General features: G+C 46.8%; 1 protein-coding gene across 4 annotated transcripts in view; it reads left to right on the forward strand.

Annotated features, from left to right (window-relative positions):
- SIPA1L3 (signal induced proliferation associated 1 like 3) overlaps positions 1–23,391 on the forward strand; it is a 230,366-nt gene that overhangs the window by 136,535 nt on the left and 70,440 nt on the right. For all 4 annotated transcript variants that reach the window (XR_010024615.1, XM_063110753.1, XM_063110754.1 and 1 more), the window contains exons 5-9: positions 6,499–6,687; positions 7,594–7,768; positions 11,389–11,492; positions 14,354–14,511; positions 20,854–21,430. Coding sequence is in view for 3 of the 4 variants with exons in the window: in XM_063110753.1 (XP_062966823.1) it covers positions 6,499–6,687; positions 7,594–7,768; positions 11,389–11,492; positions 14,354–14,511; positions 20,854–21,430 (1,203 nt within the window). In the remaining variant the exon portion in view is untranslated. The remainder of the gene's footprint in view (positions 1–6,498; positions 6,688–7,593; positions 7,769–11,388; positions 11,493–14,353; positions 14,512–20,853; positions 21,431–23,391) is intronic.

Raw genomic sequence — 23,391 nt, forward strand, 5'->3', positions numbered from 1 at the left:
CCCAAGTAGGGAAGACCTTTCCAGAAAAGGGGAAGTTGGCAGGGAGGCGGGCTCCCTAAAGTTAGTCTCTCTCAGCCCTGTATTGCCACAGCCCCTGTACCTGGCCTTTGCCCAGGCATGGAAATACAGCAGGCTTCCACTGCCAAGGACTTTGGATTTAGGGCCAGGTGAGCCCTGGAGGGGAAATAGGATTTGTGGCAGCTGAGTAGAGGTCGCTGGCCTGTCTTCCTAGCCCCTCCTCTCTGCTCACCCAGGGCAGAATGTGAAGTGACAGCTCGCAGTGCATCAGGCTGCTTTAGGACGTATGGGCAACTGCTGGGTGAAATGACAACCACAATCATAATAATAACTATAATAATAAAAATAATAAATATAATATTTATTATAGTTGCTAACATTACTGCAAATCTACTTAACATTGTGTGTCAGGCATTGTTCTAACTCACTTAAATCTCATCACAATTCTTTGCTGAAAGCACTACTGTCCTCATTTATATATGACAGAACAGGCAAAGAGAGGTTAAGGGACTTGCCCAAAGCACCCTCCAGTGAGTGGCAGGACAGGGTGTCTGCCTGTGCTCCAGCCACTGCACTCGGCTGCCTCTGGGATCCAACTAACTCATCTTAGACTGCACATCAGACCCATTCATGGGTTATGAACTCAACTTAGTGCCAGCACTTTTGTTTTTGTGTTTAATGAAAATAAAATATGTGGAATGAATTTTTTAAATACCAGAGTGTCACACATACTAACAGTCATGACACTTGAGTGCATAGATACTGGGGTCAGGGTATAATTTTTTTTTCCATGGTTCATGTTCAGTGAACTTGAAACTGGCTTGATGTCATTCTGGACTTGTGTCTGCTTCTATCCACTTCTGACACCCAAAGAGGCTACAAAACTAGCCTCTGGGGACTCCAGTCTACCCCAGGCCAGGCACAGGAACCCTTGAGTTCCATGGTCAGAGGCTTGGGATCCATTCATTGCACAGAGATTCACTCAGCACTGCCACCTGCAGCCCTGTGCCCGGCACTGAGAGAAGAGTAGCAAATAAGACAACAAAGATGCCCATGGGACTGTAGTCTCATGGGGAGACAGACGGTATGCATTATACCTGAGTTAATTATACAGTGTGGTACATGATGACGGTGTGGAAAATAAAGCAAGGAAGAGAAAAGAAGGTGGGTGGTTAGATTTTTAGACAGGATGGTCACTGGGAAGATGATATTTGAGTAAAGACCTAAAGGAGGTGACAGAGGGAGCCAGGTGGACAGCTGGAAGAAGAGCATTCTGGGCAGAGGGAACAACTAGTGTAAAGATCCTGAGGCAGGACCATGCTTGATGTGTTGGAGACCTGTTGTGAGTTCAGCTGCTCAGCAGTGCCAAAACCTTGGGCATGAGGCTTCTCCTCTTGGACCCTCAGTTTCCCCCTTGGAAATCCCAGGCTTACAGGACTGTGATGTGGGCTCGGTGAGGTCGCACATGTAGAGCAGGCAGTGCTGGGCTCAGTGAGGTTAGCTGTTAGGAGAGGTCTTAGTCTACTGCCCCCTTGTCATATTTTGTGGGTTGTGGCCTCACCCTGAAGTTCACACCCACAGCAGGCTTTTCTCTGCCCTCCACACACAGACTCATCCCTGGGCCCAGCCCCTTGCAGAGCTACCCGACTGGGCCCTTAGGCCTGAGGACCCCATCATCTGGAGTTGGAGGGAGGGGCAGTGGCCAAAAAGGTTTGTCTCATTCCTTCCTAACCCTGTCGTGGAGGCAGAGTGGAGGATCCCATAGCCCAAATATAGTGACAGCAATAGTGATAATTATAGCTAACACTTTTAGCACATAGTAGTGCCAAGCCCTGTCCTAACAAGTGTTTTATATGCATTGACCCATCAGATCTTCTCAACTGTCACATGACATGGGTCCCATTATTTATCCCCATTCTACAGATGAGGATGTTGAGGCCCAGAGAGAGAACCTCTCATCAGAACGTGGACCCAGGCTGCCTAGCCCCTGAGCCCCATGCCCTTAACCATGGCACCACAGTGCCTGTAAGGTCAAATTTGAATTCTGGCTCTGGGAACACACAGCCCTAGGGTCAGTCCAGCTCTGCCACCCACTAGCTATGTGACCTTGGACAGATGGCTTTACCTCTGTGCACCTCAGTGTCTTGTCTATAAAGTAAACTTTATACTGTTGCCTGTCTCCTGGAGAGGTGGGAAGGTTCTCTTGATCAATATACACAAAGTGGCAGCACAAGGCTACAGGGCAGTAAGTGCTTTGATTGCCAGGTGGTATCGTGATTGACACTACTGTTGTGGCCATCATTCTTTCCTGAGAGGTCACAGGACCATACTGGGGAGCAGGGATTGATCTCAGGGATGGGGTTCTGTCCTCCTCCTGTTCCCACACACATGCCTCAGGCTCCTGTAAACCAAGGTATGGGGGCCAGAGCGAGGGCCCAGGCTGCTTTCCAAGCCAGCCGGCTGGTCTGCCCCAGATGGCCACCCCCGGCCGCCAAGCAGACTGTCTCGAGTGGGCCTGCATCTCTCAGCAGATGGAATATGAGTGTTGGCAGCACCAAGCTTCTCACGGAGGCAGGAACGGACTTGGAGCTGGGCTTTGGCACTACTTGCCCGAACTCCAGTTCCTGGCCCCCCACCCCTGTCCCAGCCCCAGTGAGCCTGGACAGGACAAGCCCCAAGCCAGGGCTGCCCTATCCCAAGCGCCCTTGCAGGCAGGGCACAGGACACAGGGGTCCCCAATCAGCCAGGGATGGTCTGGCTCACCAGGACCAGTGGGTTCACTTTGGCCTGGCAAACACAAGTTCTTGACAGGCCTTAGTTTTGATAGGGTTAGAGGCTGGATTTTTATTTTATCAGTTCTTTCTTATTTAAAATGTACCATACACTCATTGTTAAGACGTTAAGCAATATGTAAGTATGCAAAGTAAAAAAGGGAAAGTCTCATGAAGTGAAAAAACCAAGTGTAATAGTGCACCTAGTGGGACCCCATTTTTGTTCAATAGGTACATCTGATTGTGTGTGTGTGTGTGTGTGTGTGTGTGTGTGTGTACTTATATATAAACAATCTCCAAAGCATACTGTTAAGTGGGAGAAAAGCAAACTGTAGCTTCCTATTTACAATTAAAAAAATTTTTTTTTCCACCTCTGTATCCTTATCAGGCCAAAAAAAAAAAAAAAAAAAAAATCTTAACTATGTATGTGGTTTTGTACATATACACATATTTACCTAACACATATTGAGCTCTCACTGTATGCCATGTACAGTGCTAAGCACTCTACATGGATTATCTTATTGAATCCTTTCAATACTTTGAAGTAGGCATTCTTATTCCCACTTTATCAATGAAGAAACGGGCACAAAGAAATTAAGCAACTTACTGAGGTTTACACAGCTAGGGAGGGGTGGAGCTGGGATTCAAACCCAGGCAGACTGACTACCAAGTAACCACCCAGGAAAGTTCTCAAAGTGTGCACCCACTGCCCAGTACAGACAAAAGCAGGGAGTGCACCTGAGTCAGGAGCCAGCAAAGAACAACCTGTGCAAATGGGAACCTCCTTGTTTACATGGTGCTGTATCCCTTTCACAGCTCATTTGGTTTGTTACTCTCAATGAGGTGATGCCAAATGTTGTTGGGTTCTGAGCAGAGGAGAGCTGTGATCTGACTCAGGCTGTTGCAGAAAGAATGGGCAGGGAGGCAGCGGGGGAGGGAGCAGGGAGACCAGGAAGAGGCTGCTCACCAACTGGGAGATAACAGTAGACATGACCAGGTGGAGAGAGAGGTGGCCACTTGTGATCTGCCAGTGCCCTACTTATTATCCGCAGTGCAGAAGGAAAAGCTGGGAGTTTTCCAAGTAGTGGGCATTGGTCAAGTAGTCAGAGCCAAAATATGACCTTTCTCCAGTGTGGCGGAATGAAGATTTCTGGTCCATGCTATCCCTTAGCTCCCAGCAGAGGGTGCTGCAGGACAGTGTCAGTAGAATATAAAGACACTGATCCTCTTGGTGCATTGAACCCACAACCCTAGGGCCACCCAGATTGGCAAGGCAGAACAGCTGACATCATTGCTTTTCATGATCTGTTTCAAGACTACCTTGCTTATGATAAGAGAGATCTGTTTGTTTATTTATTACCGTGGCCAGAACTGGGAACTCCCAACCGTGAGATCATTTCATTTCTTCCACACATCCCTCTTGCCCAGGTCCTGTTTGGCAAGGGTGGCCTGTATGCTTAGAGGCGAAGTTATGACACATTATGTTTGCTGCCTTCTATGTCTGTTGACTTAGGTGAACATGTTTTTGCAGTGAACACTGATTCTCTTTAGTCCTTAAACCATAGCCCCAAGTGTATTTTAGGTGCTTTTGTTGTGGTATTCTAGACCCCCTGCCATGCATTTTTAATGTGCTGGGCCCAGGGTATGGCATAACCTGGTGGCCAAAAGCACATCGCAGCTAGAAGCATGAGATGCTATTAGAACATGAAGCAACAGGGGCCCTCAGACAGGGCTAGTGGGGTGTAAATTGGGACAACCACTTGGAAAACTCTTTGGCAGTTCAGTAAAATTGAAGATTAGCATGCCTGGTGACTTGACAATTTCTCTCCTAGGTATAAACCCAAAGGAAAATGTGTTCTTGGGCACCAAGAGGTGCTTCTTTGAAAGTTCCTAACAGCACTATTCACAGTTGTCAAATACTAGAAGCACTTCTGATGCTCATCAATAGTAGAAAGGATTAAATCTATCATGGTAAAAAACATCAGCCTCTTGCAACAACATGACTGAATCTTATATGTGTAACATTAAGATAAATAAGCCAGGTAACAAAAGAATACAAACTGCGTGAAACTCAAAAATAGGAAGAAATAAATTATGGTGTTGGAAGTCAGGGTAGGGATACCTTTGGGGATAAAGGAAGGGGCATGAAAGGGCTTCAGAGGCTGGAAATGTTGTATTTCTTGATCTGGGTGGTGATTACCCATGTATTCATTTTGTGATAACTTCTTTAGCCGTGCATATATGTATTAATGACTTTTATAGGAGGAGTCTTCAAAACGTTTATGGAAAGATTTGGGGGTTTTTTGGTGGCTGGCCAGTAAGGGGATCCGAACCCTTGACCTTGGTGTTATAACATCACACTAACCAACTGAACTAAAGGGCCAACCCCATACTACATTTTAATCCCATTTTCCATGAACTTTTTGAAGTACCCTTGTGTTTGTGGATTATACTTCACAGCAGTAAATGAATGAATGAATGAATGAAAAAAACCATGAGCTTTGGAGAAGTCAGACCGGGTTCAGCCACTTGTCAGCTATGGGGACCTTGGAGAAGGTACCTAACCTCTTGGAGATTCAGTTTCCTCATCTGCAAAACAGAAATAAAACTTCCCCTGAACAGACCTATACATATAATTAAGTAATTACTACACTACATGGAGCACAGTGCAGTGACCTGCACCTTCATAAATGTGACTTGTTATTAAGATATATCAGTTAGAAATTTCTTTGACTGCAAAGTAACAGAAAACCTGACTAACCATAACTAAAACAAATACAGGATTATTTTAATGATCTAAGAAATCTGGAGGTAGGCAGCTGCAGGGATCGACTTCTGAGACTCTGTTGTCTCTTTCCTCTTGATCACAACATGGATGCCACAGCTCTAAACATCTTACACCAGTGTCACTAGCAAGAAGAAATGGGCAGGCAGAAAGGTGCTTTCCTTTTATCAGAGAGAAGAATCTGTCTCCAGAAGTCCTCACCAAGCAGAATTCCCCTCACATCTCATTGCCTGGAATTGGTCACATGGATGGCGATAGGAAAAATTTGGAAAGAAACATCTGGGGAAGGGGAATGAGATAGCCGTGATTAGCTTTGATTAAAGGTTTTCAACGCTGACTACACATCAGAATCACCTAAGAGGGATTAAAAATATGTGTGTGTTTACACCTGTCCACGGCAGGCAGGTGTTTTACATGAGAGTTTATGGTAATATGTTTATAAAATAATGTTATTGTAATAACGACAGTGAGAGCCCACCTCTTTGTAGAGCCTGTATTATTCATTATACTTCCTATTACTTGACATAATCCATCTTCCCACTCAAATGTCAGCTCTACAAGGACAAGGGTCTTTGTTTTGTTCACTGCACCTAGAATAGGACTGGGACACTGGAGGCACTCAACAGTATGTGTGGAACAAATGAAGGTATTTTATATCCATTGTCTCATTTAATCCTCCCAACACCTGTTCATGGTCATGATACTATCACTGTACACATTTCACAAAAGAATAAGTTGATGCTCAGAACTATGAAGTCACTTGGTCAAGGTCACACAGCCAGGAGGGCAAGTTCAAGTCCTGGCTTAGAGTCCAAGCTTCTAACCATTGCCCATGACTCTTTGAAAACAGGACCTCCCTCATGTACTCTAATCCCTTTCTAGGTCCTGTAAGCCTCCTAACCTTTTCTTCTGTTCCCTGAGTAGCTCATCACCCTGCGGGGCTCCATCCTGGAAGATGCCACACCCACAGCCACGAAGCATGGCACTGGGCGGGGCCTACCCCTGAAGGACGCCCTGGAATATGTCATCCCCGAACTCAATATCCACTGCCTGCGGCTGGCTCTCAACACTCCCAAGGTGACGGAGCAGCTGCTGAAGCTTGATGAGCAAGGGGTGAGCCAGGGAAATGAACGGGGGAGGTGAAGACACTGCGGAAATAGCCTGCCACCCAACTCCTGGTGCCTCTTTCTGTCTTGGTCACTTTTTTTTTTCACAAGTAACAGAAACCAACTTAAGCTAGTTTCAGCAAAAGGAGAAGTCTGTTATCAAATTTTAGGGGTGTCAAGAGCAGGAATGTAACTGGGTCCTAGGAAGAAAGTAGTCTGGGGATGAGATAGCCGCCAGGTTCATGTGTGCATGCGTGCAAGTGTGCATGCATGTTATCTGCTGTGTGTCTTTCCTTCCCCTCTGCACGCTGGCTCTCTCTGCTTCTCTTGCCTCTCCCCCAGCTCCCAGAGTTGCTGTTAGAATTAAGCCACGTTCAGACCCCAGCCAGCTGACTCTCAGTTTATAGGAGAGCCCCTGCGTGGCCTATGCTTAGGTCAGGTGTCTGTGTGTCTGTCCATGGTCCAGTCACCAGTGACCAGGAGAATGAGGAATACCTAACATAAGAGTGGTTATTGGGGACCTACCTCCTAAAAAATGTTGACTGTACGGCCTGAGCCCTCCAGATTTTGCTTTTGCAGAATCACAGCCAGTTCCAGTCCACCTGCTGTGGAAGCTGGCCAAGGCAACAGCTTCTTTCCCTCAAGAGTGGTGTTGCCAGCTGCCCTCTGCCCACCGTAGAGAGGAGAGCAGGCAGCATGGGCACCATGCTGTGCCTCTCTGGAATGGGAGCGAGGCAGAGGGCCAACTGAGACATGCCCCAATGCCTTTTTCCTTTCTCTCTGGCTGTGTCTCTGAATTCCTGAGTGGTCCCAGTATCTCCCAGGGCTGAATGCCTCAGAAATACCCCTTTGTTCCATTCCCCCTGACATCTCTGCCTGGCCTGTCTCCACAAAGCCACCCTTGCTTCTGCAGCTCTGCCGGAAACACAAGGTGGGCATCCTCTACTGCAAGGCTGGCCAGAGCTCTGAGGAGGAGATGTACAACAACGAGGAGGCGGGCCCGGCCTTTGAGGAGTTCCTGTCCCTCATTGGCGAGAAGGTCTGCCTGAAGGGCTTTACCAAGTACGCCGCTCAGCTGGATGTCAAGAGTAAGTCAGGGGCTGGTTCGATCACAGTGAGCCACCATTGCACGCCCACCCAACAGGCAAAAATTAAAAGGCCTGGTAATACCGAGGTGAGGATGTGGGGCAGTGGGAGCTATAGGACCCCACTGGTGGGAACGCGGATAGTATATCCACTCAGGAAAACAGTGCGGCACATTCTAGTAAAGTCTGAAGATACTTCTTCTCTGTGACTCAACAGCTGCACTCCTAGATACATACTCTGAGAGTGCATGCACATGCTTATCAGGAGGTATGCTCCACAGTCACCTGGAGCACCCAGTGTGCACTGGCAGGATTGTGTGTATTCATGCAGCGGAGACAAAGGGGCGCCACAGGAGCCTGCCTGGGTGAGGGCCACATACTTCATGTTCTGTGTGCATAGATAGCAGGTCTCAGAAGAGCATGTACTGAATGATGCCTTTTATGTAACAATTATTTGAAAAGCATACCCAACAATATGTTATTTGGAAATTTGTTCTTAAGTGGTAAAACTGAAGAAAAACAGGAGAATGATAGACACAATGTTCAGGCTGGTAGGAGGGAGAAAGGGTGGTATGGCTGGAAAGTGGTGCTCACGTTAGAGTGTTGGTGGTAGTCTGTTTCTTAAGGCAGGTTATATTAGTCCACTTCTGTTGCTTATAACAGAAATACCTGAAACCGGGTAATTTGTAAAGAAACTATTTATTACCTGCAGTTTTGGAGGCTGGGAAGTCCAAAGTCCAGGGAACACATCTGGTGAGGTCCTTGTTCTTAGTGGTGACTCTACAGTAAAGGAGGGTGTTGCATGGCAAGAATGGCAGAAGTGAGAGAGTTCCTAAAGGGCTCTCCTTTTAAAGCCACCAGAACCATGCCCATGACCACCATTAAACCATTAATGGATTAATTCATTCACTAGGGCATAGTTTTCACAATCTAATCACCTCTTCAAGGCCCCAGCTTTCAGTTACCATAATAAGATTTCCCACCCTTTTAACACTACCACAATGGAGATTAAGTTTCAAATATAGGAAAATTGGGGGGACACAATTCAATCCATATCACAGTGATAGATACAACATATTCATTGTAGCATTTTCTGTACATATAATGTGAATGCATACATACATATAGACAAGATGTAGGATTGAAATGTTTTATGCTAAGTAGTTTGTGGAGATGGGTGGGTGACATTCAGGGGTCACAGCTCACTGGGGAATGGACTGCCATTGTCCACTGGGGAATGGACTGCCATTGTCCTTGGGGGTGGGCCGTCGTTGGGTTAGTTGCTCAGGCTGGGAGTCAGAAAGCCCCAAGATGGCTCAGTCACTTGCTCTTCACCACACCTCTCCAAGCCTCAGTTTGCTCATCTGGAAAATGAAGGCCCAGTTCCAGAGGCTAATCTTAGAGAGATAGGTAAAGCGTTAGGCAGGTGCCTGTGGCTGTCGTCATCACCCTCACCTCCTCTGTTGAACAAGACAGGAGAAAGAAAAGGCATATTATTATGCCATTTGCTGGTTTTGTGATCTTGGACAGGTAGCTCTGTCTGTCTCTAGCTCAGTTTCCTCATCTGTAAAGCAAGGGTAATAGTACTTACCTCAGGAGTATGGTGAGGGTTCAATATGACAACATTGACCCAGACATTCTGAGTCCTCACTCTGTGCCTGGCACTCCCCAGAGCCCTGTGAGTGTGGGTATTACCTGCAGAGTGCTGACAAGGCAGCAGGCCCCGCACAACAAGCCTGGCACATAGGAACCAGCAGATGTGAGTGTTAATATTACTGCTGATGATGATGTTATTTCCTTCGTTGCTAAAGGAGCAGCGCAGGCAGAAAAAGGAATAGAAGACATACCCCCCTTCTCTGACAAATGCTTGCTCCTGAGGCTCAGGATTTTCCTCCATAAAATGAAAGCAATAATTTTGCCCCACTCCCGCTGGCATTGCTGTGAGGATCAGATGCCCATCACAGTGCCTTATAGAGAACTAGCACTCACATGAACATCAGCTGCTTCTGTGTGGTTTCTGTGGGAAGTGGGTTTTCTCAGAGGACTCCAGGAAGCATAGTGCTCCTGGCCAGAGTCTTGCCAATTAACAGGTAGGGATACCCCTGGCTCAAGCAGCCACCTGGAGTACCTGGGGGTGACCTGGCTCTATTGCTAGCCAACTGTGGCTTCAATGTCCCCACTTGACACTGAGAGGCAGCATATTGTTAAGAAAGCAGATCTGGAGTCAGACAGCCTGAGTTTCTGGTTTAGACTCCACCATTGATTGCGTGTGACCTTGGGCAAGTCACTCCCTCTCTGTGCATCAGTGTCCCCCTCTGAAACATGGGGTAAATAATCAGATGCATCTTTCCCTGGTCATAACCTCCCTTCCTACTTGAGATCACCAATATCCTAACTCTTATGGTAATCATTTCCTTGTATTTCTTCATAGTTTTGCTGCTTATATATGCATCCTTCAACAATGGCCTGCTATTGCACGTAACGTGAATGGAATCATACAATATGTGTCTGGTTTCTTTCACTCAACATTATATTTGTAGGATTCACTCATTTTTATTAGTCTATTTCTGTTGCTTATAACAAAATACCTGGAACTGGGTGATTTATAAGAAAACAAAATTTATTGCTTACAGTTTTGGAGGCTGGGAAGTCCAAAGTCCAGGGTACACATCTGGTGAGGGTCATCTTTGGTGGTGGCTTTACAGCAAGGCAGGGATCTCACATGGCAGAAAATGCAGGTGCAGAGAGAGAGCTAACCTCAGTTGGCTCCTATTAAAAAGCCATCAGAACCATGACTATGACCACAATTAATCTTTCAACTTATTACTCACTGAATGGATCAATCCATTCACTGGGCATAGTCCTCACAGTCCAATCACCTCTTCAAGGCTCCACATTTCAATTACCGTAATAGGATTTTCCACCCTCCCAACAGTCACGGTGGGAATCAAGCTTCTAATACGTAAAACTTGGGGGACACAACTCAGTCCTTATCACTCTTGTTGCAGCTGTGACTTGTTCCTTTTTCTGGCTGTATATTTTTCCACAGTATGAGTGTACCACCATGTGTTTATCCATTCTTTTGACTGACATTTGGAGATTCTTGTACCCATATCCCAGGGCACGCTTGCATGATTTCTCCAGGCTGTGGTCTTGGGAGAGGAGGTGCTAGATTTATTGATTAAGCCTGCTTTCAGGTTTAACAGAGATTGCTAAGAAGTTTTCCAAAGTGTTTGTACTGGGCTAGCCAGTTAGCTCAGTTGGTTAGAGCACCGTGTCGTATCACCAGGGTCAAGGGTTCGGATCACCATATCGGCCAGACACTAAAAAAACAACAAAAAAACAGAACAAAGTAGTTGTACCAGTTTACACACCTAACCAGCCACATAAAGGGTTCCAGTTGCTCCACATCCTCACCAACCCTTGATATTGTCAGACTTTTTAATTTTTACCAATCTGGTGGGTGTATAATGTAAGGTTTCCTTTTTACCTAAATTCATTTAATTTTAAAAAGTGGATTTAACTAAAAGCATCAAGTTAAAAAGTAGCACAGATGGTATGTGGGATATGGCAAATACTCAGAGGTTTTGGAAATGTGTCGCTAACTGGTATTTCTGTTTCAGCTGACTCCACGGGAACCCACTCCCTCTACACGACGTACCAGGACTACGAGGTCATGTTCCACGTCTCCACCCTGCTCCCTTACACCCCCAACAACAGGCAGCAGGTCAGTGATCTTCAGCTGATGCTCCATTGGGCCTCAAGGCATTCTCCCTCCTTGTGGTTTTTGGCGGCCTGCCTACCTGGCACTGGCTCACCTGCTACCATCCTGTGGATCAGATGGAGGCTCTTAGTCTTGGAGACCCCATGTTCCATGATCACTTCACCTGGCGGTTAGAAACTAGGCCAGCTGTGGCTTGATGTCTGTTTGGCGCCAGTTTTTCTTGCTGTTCCTTGGCTACCCTGCTTGCCCCTAGCTACTCTGACTCCCTCAAGGGTCTCTTGAGTCGTCACTGGTCTTTTGGAAAAAGAAGAGTGAATCGGTCAACATTATTTTGGCTGCAGGTGACAGAAACTGAAACCAAACTGACATAAGCAAAAAATGGTATTTACTGGGTTATATAGCTCTAAGGTTCTAGGAGAGGGCTGACTTTAGGTATGGATAGATCCAGGGGCTCAAACAATTTTAGGAATCCTCTCTATTTCTCACCTCTGCTTTTCTTTGTAGTGGTTCCATTCACGGGTCTTCCCAAATAGTGGCAAAGATGCATCCTAGCAGCCCTGGGCTCACATCCTACAAGCATAGTCACTCTAGGGGAAAGAGAGTTGTTTCTTCCTGTTGTCCCAGAAATGTTTCAGAGCTGAATCTCATTGGACCATTCACATGCTATTCCCTAGGCCTCGGGTGGGCATAGAATGGGCTGAGTAGCCAAGCCCGAGGCACATGCCCACCCCTAGAGAGGGTGAGTGGGGTCAGCACAACTCAAAACAAACAGAGGTCAGGGAGATGCTTTCCCAAAGGAGAGTGGGTGTGGCTACTGGAAGAAGGAAGGAAGGGGCACTGGGTGGGCAATGACGGCAAACACCTGCTGCCAGTGTGATCCGTCTCCTCCTGGACACACCATGCAGACAGGGCCCGGGGAGCAACTCTTCCTAGTTCCTAATGAACAGGAACCCCACAGAGTATTGACAGCTTAGGAGGTACATATTTTTTCCCAGTCAGTACATGTGACATTGTAGATTTCGTAGGCCAAAAATGGTTAAATGTCAGCAATTTCGTAAGGTTAACCTAATAGTGTGCTGTTAAGTACATCGTTCTCAGAATTAGACCTGAGTTTGAGTTCTTTCTTTGCTATTGCCTAACTTTGTGATCTCGGGCAAATGATTTCACCTCTCTGAGCCCCAAGTTCCAACTCTGTAAAATGGGCAGAATGATAGTGCCCTTGTCTCAAGGTTGTTGAGAAAAGTCCATGCCCTTATGCATGAAACCAGAGTGTGAGGTGGGGCCCAACACATAGGAGGGGCACAGGAAGCAGTGCCTATTCCTGTGTATTTGGGAGGCTTGGTGGGGAAAGCTGGGCTTGTAGAATCAACAGAAGTGGGTTAGAATCCTGGCTCTTGGCTGACTGGCCTGTTAGCTCACTTGGGAGAGCATGGTGCTGACAACACCCAGGTCAAAGGTTCGGATCCCCTTACCAGCCAGCCACCAAAAACAACAAGAGTCCTGGCTATTTCCTTCCATCACTGCATGACTTAGGGCAAGTCATTTAACCTCTGTGAGCCTGAGTTTTCTCATCTATAAAAGAGTGAATGAGTTAATGCCTCACAGGGTTGTTGTGAAGATTAAATGAGATTGTGAATTAAGATATGGATATAAAATGTCTACTACAGGATCAGCCATAGTAAATAGGTACTTTCTCTAGCAATTTAATTTAATGCAGTTTAAAACACACGTAAAGAACTAACAGCTCAGTGGATGAGTTGAGCTGCTAAGTGTGTCTGGATTTCATACTGTGAGCCACCTCATTTATAGATACGTGGGACTCTCGTCTGTGGGTCTCATGTTACTGACATGCATTCTTTAACAGTTACATGAAGACTAAACGTGTGTAAATCAGAACAGTATAATATGAGCAAATACACAAAATGTCATGAATACATCATTACCTGCGAAGATAATAGTCTTCCTTCAAGACTGACAAGCAGGAGAGAGGGTGGGGCCCCCATGGCCAATCTGAAACCACAGATGCCCTGACCTTCTCAACTCAGTGTCCAGGGAGGGGGTGGCGGCCTAGAATTGGCCCTGCCAGGAGTCTCTGATCTGAATCTACCATCATCCATGAGTGTGGCTTTGAACAAGGTGAAGGCCATTGGCCTGTGCTCTCTTTCAGCAGATACTTATTGAGCACTTCCTGTATGCCAGGCACTGTCCTAGGTACTGAGGATATAGCGGTGGGCAGTGAACAAAACAGAATCCCTATTCTCATGGAGCTGACACTCATGGGAAGAGACAGACAAGAAACACAAGGAAGAGGGGAAAGTCACTGTGTGTTGTCAATACGCATTGAGTAATGCATGCAGAAAAGCAAAAGTAGGGTAGTGTTGGGGCTGGGGTGGATCTTGGATTAGATAGTCAGCAAAGGCCTCCATGGAAGAGTGACATTTCAGCAAGACCTGAGGAGGTGAGGAAGGAAGCCCTGTGGGGGTGTAGGGGAAGAGCATTCCAGGTAGAGGGAACAGCTAGTGCAGAGGCCTTGAGAGGGAAATGTTTCTGGCGTGTTTGAGGAGCAGCAGCAGGGCATAGGAGATGTCAGAGAGGTAATGGGGGCCCACCTTGTGGGGGCTCCTGGACCATGCTGGAGATTTTATCCTTTACCCTGATTGAGAGGGAGCCATGGGAGGGCTCTGAGCAGGGGAGGGATATGATCTGAGTCAGGTGTTCATGGGCTTCCTCTGGCTGTGTGTGGGGGGCAGACTGTGGCAGTTGGGTGAAAACAGGGAGACAGGATCTGTTACAATGGCCCAGGCAGGACCCCTGGAGTCAACCTGTGACACTTTCCTCTCCCTTCTCTGTTGCCCATTTACCAGCTACTAAGGAAGAGGCACATTGGAAACGACATTGTGACCATCATCTTCCAGGAGCCTGGAGCACTGCCCTTCACTCCCAAGAATATCCGCTCACACTTTCAGCATGTCTTCATCATCGTCCGAGTCCACAACCCCTGCACTGATAATGTCTGCTACAGGTACGCACCGCCACACACTGCCCCCCCACCGCCGCCATGCACGCACACTGGACATCCGAAAGCTGATATCCAGCATCAGGCAGCGTGCAGAGAGAGCCAGTCAATGCGGGCTGCCTCCTGTGCTTCTTATTAGTGCTTCAGTAGGGGGAGCTTTGTCCACACATTCCACACCAACCAAGAGCGAGGTGCTCAACCAGAAAGGGGCATGGCTCCTGGTTTTGATAAGGAAACCATCAAGGATTTGTATTTGCTTGGAATCTTTTGTTGCAAGTGACAGAAACCTCAACTCAATCTGGCCTAAAACAAAAAGGTAGTTGGGTATTGGCTCTCAAAAATGACAGGTTAGGGCATAGCTGGATCTGTTCCACTCTCCTGTGCGTTGCTTCATTTTCTGACAGCTCTGAGCTTAACATCCTACCAGCTTCAAATCCAACAGAAAGAGCTTTTCTTTCCTAGAAGTTGTATCATGAAGCCCCAGAATTGAGGCTCATTGACCTAGTTGGAGTCATGTGACCATCCTAGAGCCAATATGACTGGCCAGGCCTGGGCACCAGGCTGCAAGGACTGAGAGGCACAAGAATGAAGGCCCAAAGGAGAATCGGAAGATGGAAGGATGCTAGGTAGGGCAGGCAGGGACCTGGAGAGTTGAGGGATTTTAGCTCACAAATGGACAAGCAACACAGGCCTCATACCCATTCTGTATCCTTGTCTGTATGCTCTCCAAGCAACAGTGCTCACCCAGGGTAGTGGCCAGCTCCCAAAGGACAAATGGAAAGCCCTCAGGATATGGGTGGGAGGATAGAGCAGTGGTCCTTGAAAACCACCCAGTCAATAACCCAGGTCCAGGCCAAGGTCAGCACTTGTCCCTGGAGAGTCTGGGTAATGATTTGAAATTCCAAAGATATAAAGGGTATGCAGATAGAAGTCTCCCTCCCACCCTGACCCCCACCTACCCAGTTGTTTTCACAGAGGCGACCATGTTAGCTATTCCTTGTGTATTCTGATACTTTATGCATATACAGGCAAATATGTATAAGTATTCCTTTTCCACTTATTTAATATAAATGGGAGCATATCATACATATTGTTCTGTATCCTGTATTCATGCAACAGTCTTCGAGATCTTTCTGTACCTGTACATAAACTGCTTTTTCATTCTCTATGACCATTGTATGATGCATGATAATCTCTCCTGTCCTCTGTTGATGGGACTTGGGTTGTTTCCTCACACCTGCAATGAATGACCTTGTTTATATTCTCATTGCACTGAAGTCCAAGTATAAGTTGTAGGATAAATTCCTAGAAATGAGGGTGCTGGATCAAAGGGTATGTATGTATGTGACCTGGTATTCTTGGTGGAATTGCCAGATTTTTCTCTCAGCTGGGTGCATGAGAGAAAGGAGGGAAAATTCCTGTGTGCAGCACTTGCTGTTGAGACCCACTGTACTGGGTGTATTGCCAGTGGCTGCTGGGAGCCCACACTGCGTGGCAGAGCCTCCTTACGGCTTGTCCCCAGGCCTAAAGCCCATTTGTTCCTGGGACATCCAGTGGCATTTACAGTGAGCGTGCACCCTGGTATCAGTGTGAACTGAGGACACTTAGGGTTTAAAGGTATGTTGTTCCTGAGCAGCTGAAAGGTAGCCCTGCTCAGGGAAGATGGGAGATATTCACACAGGCACCTCAGAAAAGGAGGCAGCCTTCAGAGTTAGGTGGTCAAGGGCTCAGGTGGGCCCTTCTCCCCTTCTTTACCACTCTGGCCTCCCCTCTCCTACCTAGGCCATCACAGTAGCCTGTAGCCAACCTCCCACCTTTCCAGGCCAGTCTCTGCAGCATCTCTAGTAGGATTTCTTCTTTCTGATGAACGAAGCTTTCTTGTTTTTTACACTTTAACTTAAAATATTTTTATTATGCAATATTTTAAGTGTTCTGAAAAGTGCAGCAAATAGTGTAACAGATACCCATGTGCCCACCAGATTTAACAGATGTTAACATTTTGCCTTATTTGCTTCAGCTCTCCCTCTTTTCTTTATTTTACAGAAAGGTCGGTTGGTTAGAGTGTGGTGCTGATAACACCAAGGTTCGGGTTTCAATCCCTGTACTGGCCATCTGCCAAAATATTTTTAAAAACAATGACAGGAAACAGAGTTACAGCCAAAGCTGTCCCTCACCCACCTCCCTCCCTCCCCGTTTCCTCCTTTCCCTCTGCACAGACCTGACCCCATTGCTCCCCTGTGGAGGGAACCTGTCCACAGCTCTCCAGCCCCGACCCAACCCAACCTGACTACCTGCCCCTCCAGACCTCCCAACTCCGGCCTCCCCCCTCAGTGAACTTCCACTTGTCCTTTATGATTGAACTCAGACATGCCTCTGACACCCTCCAGTGGTTTGTTACCTCCTCATGTGCTGTCACCAAACATGTTTCTGTCATAGCACTTGTCACACCATAAAAACAACTTATTGATGTGGCTCTTGCCTCCCTTGAAGGTAACCTGATGACATATTTACCCTCCTATGTCTGTCAAGGCACAGTGCTTGGCACATAGTGGGCCCTCATTTTTGCTGGCTAGACAGATGCCTGGGCCAAACATTGTAGTGTAGGCACAGAGAAAATCATTGTTAAATAAATAATTGTGAGTGTTCTAGAAATACCTATTGAGCAGCAATGATCAGGTGACCTGGTGGTCACGACATCTCCTGGTTGTGTAATGAGTTGTCATCCTGTCCCGTTTCAAGCGTGCCATTTCTGAATAGCATACCAGTATCATCCCTGCAGCCTGTGGATTAGAAAAACTCAGGCCCTCCTGCAGGGAAGTGAGGGACCAGCTGTTCTGATTTTCCAAAAACCTACAAGCAGTTTACAGTTTCATGATTCTTAAAAATCATGACTCAGGACTATGGGAAAAGCCAAAATCTGTCACTATAACCAGCCAAGTGCTGAATGGAGAAGTTGCAAAGCTCTTCACATTTGTAAAGCACATTCTGACCACACCATTAATTAGAGTTGAGAGACGGGTGAGGTCATCTCATCCATCCCCCTGCCTGGGGCAAGGTCATGCCCACAAGATTTCCCACAGAAGAAAAATTGCCTGGTTTGTGTAGCATTCTTTGAAGAATGTCTGCACCAAGAAATGCCTTTTTCTATTAGACAGCTGTACATTGGTAGAAATCAGTTTCTTCTGGGTCTGTCTGTTCAAGTTGAAATCATTGCTTTAGTCAGCGTTGAGTACCTGTGCTGGTGCCTGGGGAATCCACTAAGCCCCGGGGGGTACCTGCCCATGTAGCATTCCTGGGCATGAAGGGTCACTAGACAGTGAACAGTGGAGATGGAGAGCAAAGTGTCTGGCCGGACCCACCAGAGTTATGCAGTAGCTCCCTCACAGGTCTCCTGCAGTCCCTTCTTCACAAGGCAGCCACAGTGACATTTTCAGGTTGCCAATCTGTTGTCACTCTTTGCCAGCACCTACATCCATCAGGACCCCAGCAAGAAGCAGATGCCCTCCCCCCCCCAAGGATTTAACTGAAGAAAGTTAATGAACAGACTACTAACAGAGATGTGGGTAGGTTAAGAGAATCAGTATGGGAAAATGAGGTATCCAGGAACTAGTAACAGCAGGAAGCCATTACCCCACCCCTGAGGCTTAAAGGGGTGGGGGGAGTAGGAGGAGAAGTTTCTGGAAGCTGGTGAGAACTGTGGCCCTGGGAGCGGGGCCACTCAACAGGAGCAGTAGCTATAAGGAACCAAGGACAACAGCCATTGCTAGTGTCACAGCCCAGCAGGGAAGGAGGGAAGATAGATATCCCAGCCTCTCTCTCTTCCCGCCCTCCCATCTCCTGCCAGTGCTTCCACCTGGAAGCCAGAGGGCAAGGAAACCCAGGTGACACAGCTATAGAGATCTTCCTGTTGGAGCAGTGAGCAGAGCAGGGAATGGAGACTGGACCTGAGGGAACAGACAGTGTTACCAGTGGATCCGATCATTAAATGGTGGTGTGTTCCCACGTTGAGGATGGAAAGGGCAAACACACTACCAAGGCCCTATGTAGCCTGGCCCCTGGTGACCTAACCAGCCTCCTGCTCCTTGCTGTCCAGGCTCTGGCCACCCTGTCTTCATTCAACCCTGTGCATGCCTTTTCCTGGTCAGGCCATTGCAAGTGCTGTGCCCCCTGCCTGCAGCACCCTCCCCCAGATCTTCCTCTGTACATTTGTACGCTGCTTCTATTCAACCCTTGGATCTCAGCTTAATTGTCATTTCCTCAGTGAGGCTCTCCGGATTCCCCTGTCCAAATCAGGTCCTTCTGTTGTTCTGTCATAACACACCCTTTTCACTTTCTTTTTCTGAATAAGATTATTGTGTGTTTGTCTAGTATGCCTCTCCTCCTAGATTAGAAGCTCTGGAAAGTCAGGGACCACTATATCCCCAATGCCCAAGAGAGTGGGAGTCCAGGAAGTACTTGTTAAACTAATGAATGTCACACTGTCCCTGTTGTCAAATGAAGGGAGGGGACAGGGAGTCAACTGAACCTAAACAAGCACTACATTGTGTTTGAGTTTCATGGAATATTTTTTCATTAGTAATCTCTATTTAAAAAATTATCTTACAATGGGAAGAGAAACAGTAGGAACTCTCAACATTATACTCACAAGTTGAGGTTTTTATAGAGGATAAATATAATATACTTTAAGAAAAACTTAGTTAACTATTGCTTTCTCATTTATATCAACTCATACAGTTGTTATGTAAATGGCATAATTCAAGCAGCCACAAGAGCCACTTTCCCCCGCCCCTGGGGTGCACTGTGGCAGATGCCTTGGCCTTTCTGCTCGCTTTTAGAAATCGTCTGCTCAAAGGCCACCGAGTCTCCACTTGATTCTGTCATCAGAACATCACATCCGAGATATTCATTCATCAATCTGCAAACTTGACTCATCAACGTATCTCCCCATCCCAGCTCAGGGCAACTTACACTAGGAATCCTGGTGGCTAGGGAGCCTGGTTACCTCTCCTGTTTCTCCACCTTTCATTTCTCCTCCTCCCAGCTCTGCTAAATGCCAGATTCTGACCCATCAAGGGTCAGAGCATAGGGAGGAAAAAGGGGACAGGAAAGTGCCCCTTGGACTGTGGTCATAGCCGTCTGTCTCCGCCCTCTAGATCTAACAGGCAGGAGGCAAACACTAGTCTTCTCACCACTAAAGGGGTCACTGAGGAGGCCCCTGTGGGGAGTGGGGTGGTGGGGTGGGGAATGGGGCTCACCACCCAGCTTTCTCCACAGATTTCTTCCTCCTCTCTGTAGTTTGCATAGTGGTGGGCTTCAAAAGTTTTGGGGAACAGGTTTTTAGATCATTTCCTTTTTAAATTCTCACTGAGTTGCTATCTGATTTTTATCGTAATGACATCTCTGTCAAACTGAAGCAGAAAGAATCCCATTTTAAGTTCCTCTTACAAAGAATTTTCAAAATAAGCTTTGTTGAGATGATTTACAGTGGGTGTTAATGTTACACAGGAGTTTAAAAGAACTAAACCAGGGCCAGCCCGTGGCTTACTTGGGAGAGTGTGGTGCTGATAACACTAAGCCCACAGGTTCAAATCCCTATATAGGGATGGCTGGTTAGCTCATTTGGGAGAGTGTGGTGCTGACAACACCAAGTCAAGGGTTAAGATCCCCTTACCAGTCATCTTTTATAAAATAAATAAATAAATAAAAGAACTAAATCATATAAATGTTCCATGTCAGTCAGCTATTCCTACAATAATGATGAGTAACAGACCACCTCAGAACTTAGTGGTTCACACATCTGTAGGTGAGCTGGGGTCTGGCTGGACTTGGCTTCAGATCTGTTCAAGATGTCCCTCATCCTTCTGGGACGAGTAGGCCACCAGGGCCTGTTCATCCCATGGCACTGGCAGGAGCATAGGAGGCAAGCCTTTGCTTGAAAGCCTTTGGTCGAGTCAAGTCACATACCCAGGCCCAGGATCAGTGGGGTGGGGATATGCCAGCCTACGAAGGTGGAGGGGAAGGAGTGAATTTTTGCCAAACAGTAATCTAATCTACCACACAGTCTATATTTATGTAAAACAAGGATCACTGAAGTTGAGCAATACTTGGGGAACTGTCCTTTGATGTCTGTGGATGCTCAGACATCTACTGTATAGAAAGCAAAAACATATGAATGTGCCCTAAGACTTTTTTTTTAAGTTTCTAATCTAGTTAGCAACTTACTACTCAGATGTAGACTTTCATTCTCAAAAAGCAAACTCCTATTTTTGCTCCTACATTTTCTTTCTTTGAAAGAGTCTTAGTGCTTTCCCCCCACCACCACCATCTAAATGATTTCTCTCTTCTCAGTATGGCTGTGACCAGATCCAAAGATGCTCCTCCTTTTGGTCCCCCCATCCCCAGTGGAACCACATTCCGAAAATCTGATGTCTTCAGAGACTTCTTGCTGGCCAAGGTGATTAATGCTGAGAACGCCGCACACAAGTCTGACAAGTTCCACACCATGGCCACTAGGACCCGCCAGGAGTACCTCAAGGACCTGGCTGAAAACTGTGTCTCCAACACACCCATTGACTCTACTGGCAAATTCAACCTCATCTCCTTGACCTCCAAGAAGAAGGAGAAGACAAAAGCACGGGCAGGTGCTGAGCAGCACAGTGCAGGGGCCATTGCCTGGAGGGTGGCGGCTCAGGACTATGCTCAGGGGGTGGAAATTGACTGCATTTTGGGAATTTCCAATGAGTTTGTGGTGCTCCTGGACCTACGCACCAAAGAGGTGGTGTTCAACTGCTACTGTGGGGATGTCATTGGCTGGACCCCAGACTCCTCAACACTCAAAATCTTCTATGGGCGAGGGGACCACATCTTCCTACGGACCACAGAGGGCTCTGTGGAGGACATAAGGGAAATCGTGCAGAGGCTGAAGGTAAGGGGGAGAGCTCAGCAATGGGGCAATGTTTATATAGTTTGGCAGCGGCCTTAGAAATCACCCAAATACTTCTCCTAGCCTAGTAGTTAGGCTAAGACACTAACTGGCCCCAAGAGAATCAGAATCATCACTTACACACTATGGGTGTGGTAGGTCCTGCAGCGCAGGTTTTTTCTGGGGAAGGTTTGGGCTGGGGATCTGAGGCGCACCACACCATCACCTTGGAAGGGCAAAAGATATATTTATCAACCCTAAAAATTGATAGAAAATATAAGTTTAAGCTCATGATAAAAATGTCAGTACTTTCTAAAAGAATTAAAATAGAACAAAAAGGTTCCAGACCGTTAAAGGATGGGGCAGAGGCAAGGGGGAGAAAAAATATAAGAAAGCATAATAAAAGAAACAAAATAAACACGAGATTACATAGTAGGAGTAAGTTCCATGTTAGTAATCACAGTAAATGTAAGTGGTTTAACTTCCTCTATTAAAAGACAAAGACTTACAGTGTGGATAAAAATCTTACCCTAAACTGCTAGTGGACAACTCAGACTCAGACCGTTGGCCAAACCAAGAGTGACAGATTGGTGACAACTTAGTTGGTAATGGCTGCCTGAAGCATTGTGCTAAGAAGTACTCAGACCACATCTGAGCTCCACAAGAAGGAACACTGTGGTCAGTGACTGCCTCTGCAGTGGATTTAGCAAAGTGGCATGTCATGCTTACTAAATAGCAAAGGTAACTTTGCTATCAGACCAAATGATCTACTGGAGTCAGAAGACCTGGCTTCAAGTCCTAGCCCTGCCAGTTACCAGCTGTGTGACCTTGAGCTGAGTTATTTAGCCTCCATGTGACTCAGTTTCCCCATGTGAAAAATGGGAACAAGAATCATCCTACATCATGTAAAAGTTTTAAGGATTAGATGAGTTATGTTGCCCAGACAAGCTTGCCTGACTTGGTAGGCTCTGACCTCCTGATACCATTGTCACTGGAGGCTGTCTTTACCCTTCTAGGCCTTTGCGCTTTCTCAGTTCATGTTGGATTGGAAAAGCTCTGTTCTTAGCTTCCCTGACTCCAAAATTTGTGCCGCTACAGGAAACAATAGCTAGTGTTTAGATTTCTGTTAGGTGAGTCCTGGAATCAAGGCTTCTGTCTGTTTTGCTCACTTGCTTATCTCATATGCCTCGAACAGGACTGACACATAGTAGGTGTTCAATAAACACTGGTTAGTTGGTTAGTTGAATGAATGTATTCAACATTTTATGTGTACCATCTCATATAATCCTCACACCCACCCCATTGAAGTATAGGTCCTGTTGTTGTCCCCACTTGACAGATGAGGAAACTGAGGCTCAGGGAGGTATAGATACTCACAAAAAGTCAAATAGCCAGTAGGTGGCAGAACTGGGGAGTGAATCCAGGTTTTTCTGACTCTAACAGCTACTTATGCCCAAACTCAAAAATGGTCTTTAACCACTTACTCAGCATCTCTACTTGGGTGTCTAAGAGACCTTTGAAACTTAACACGTCCAAGATTAAACTCCAAGTATTCCTTCCTACCCCTCTCAGAGTTTTCCCATCTTAGTAAAGGACAAGTCCATCCCTCCGTTTGTTGAGGTCAGATCCTTGGAGTCAGCCTGAGCTTCTCTCTCTCTCATACCTACATCCCGAGTGTCAGCTCCACCTTCAGTAGACAGACTCCAGCTGCTTCTCCCCCTCTATAGCCTCCACCTCATGCAAACCACCACTGTCTATGTCAGACTATTGTGGTGGCCTCTTCCCTGGTCTCCCTTGCCTTACCCCCTGCCTCTGATCATGTCACTGCTCTGCCCCAACCCCTCAGCTCACTCAGGTGAAAGGCAAAGTCCTTACAGTGGCCTGTGAGGCCTTGTATGATCTGACTCCCTGTCACTCTCTCTGCCCCAGCCACACAGACCTCTGCTGTTTCTCCAGTGTGCTAG

This window comes from Cynocephalus volans, chromosome 10 (assembly GCF_027409185.1).
Source record: "Cynocephalus volans isolate mCynVol1 chromosome 10, mCynVol1.pri, whole genome shotgun sequence".
Taxonomy (NCBI): Eukaryota; Metazoa; Chordata; class Mammalia; order Dermoptera; family Cynocephalidae; genus Cynocephalus; species Cynocephalus volans.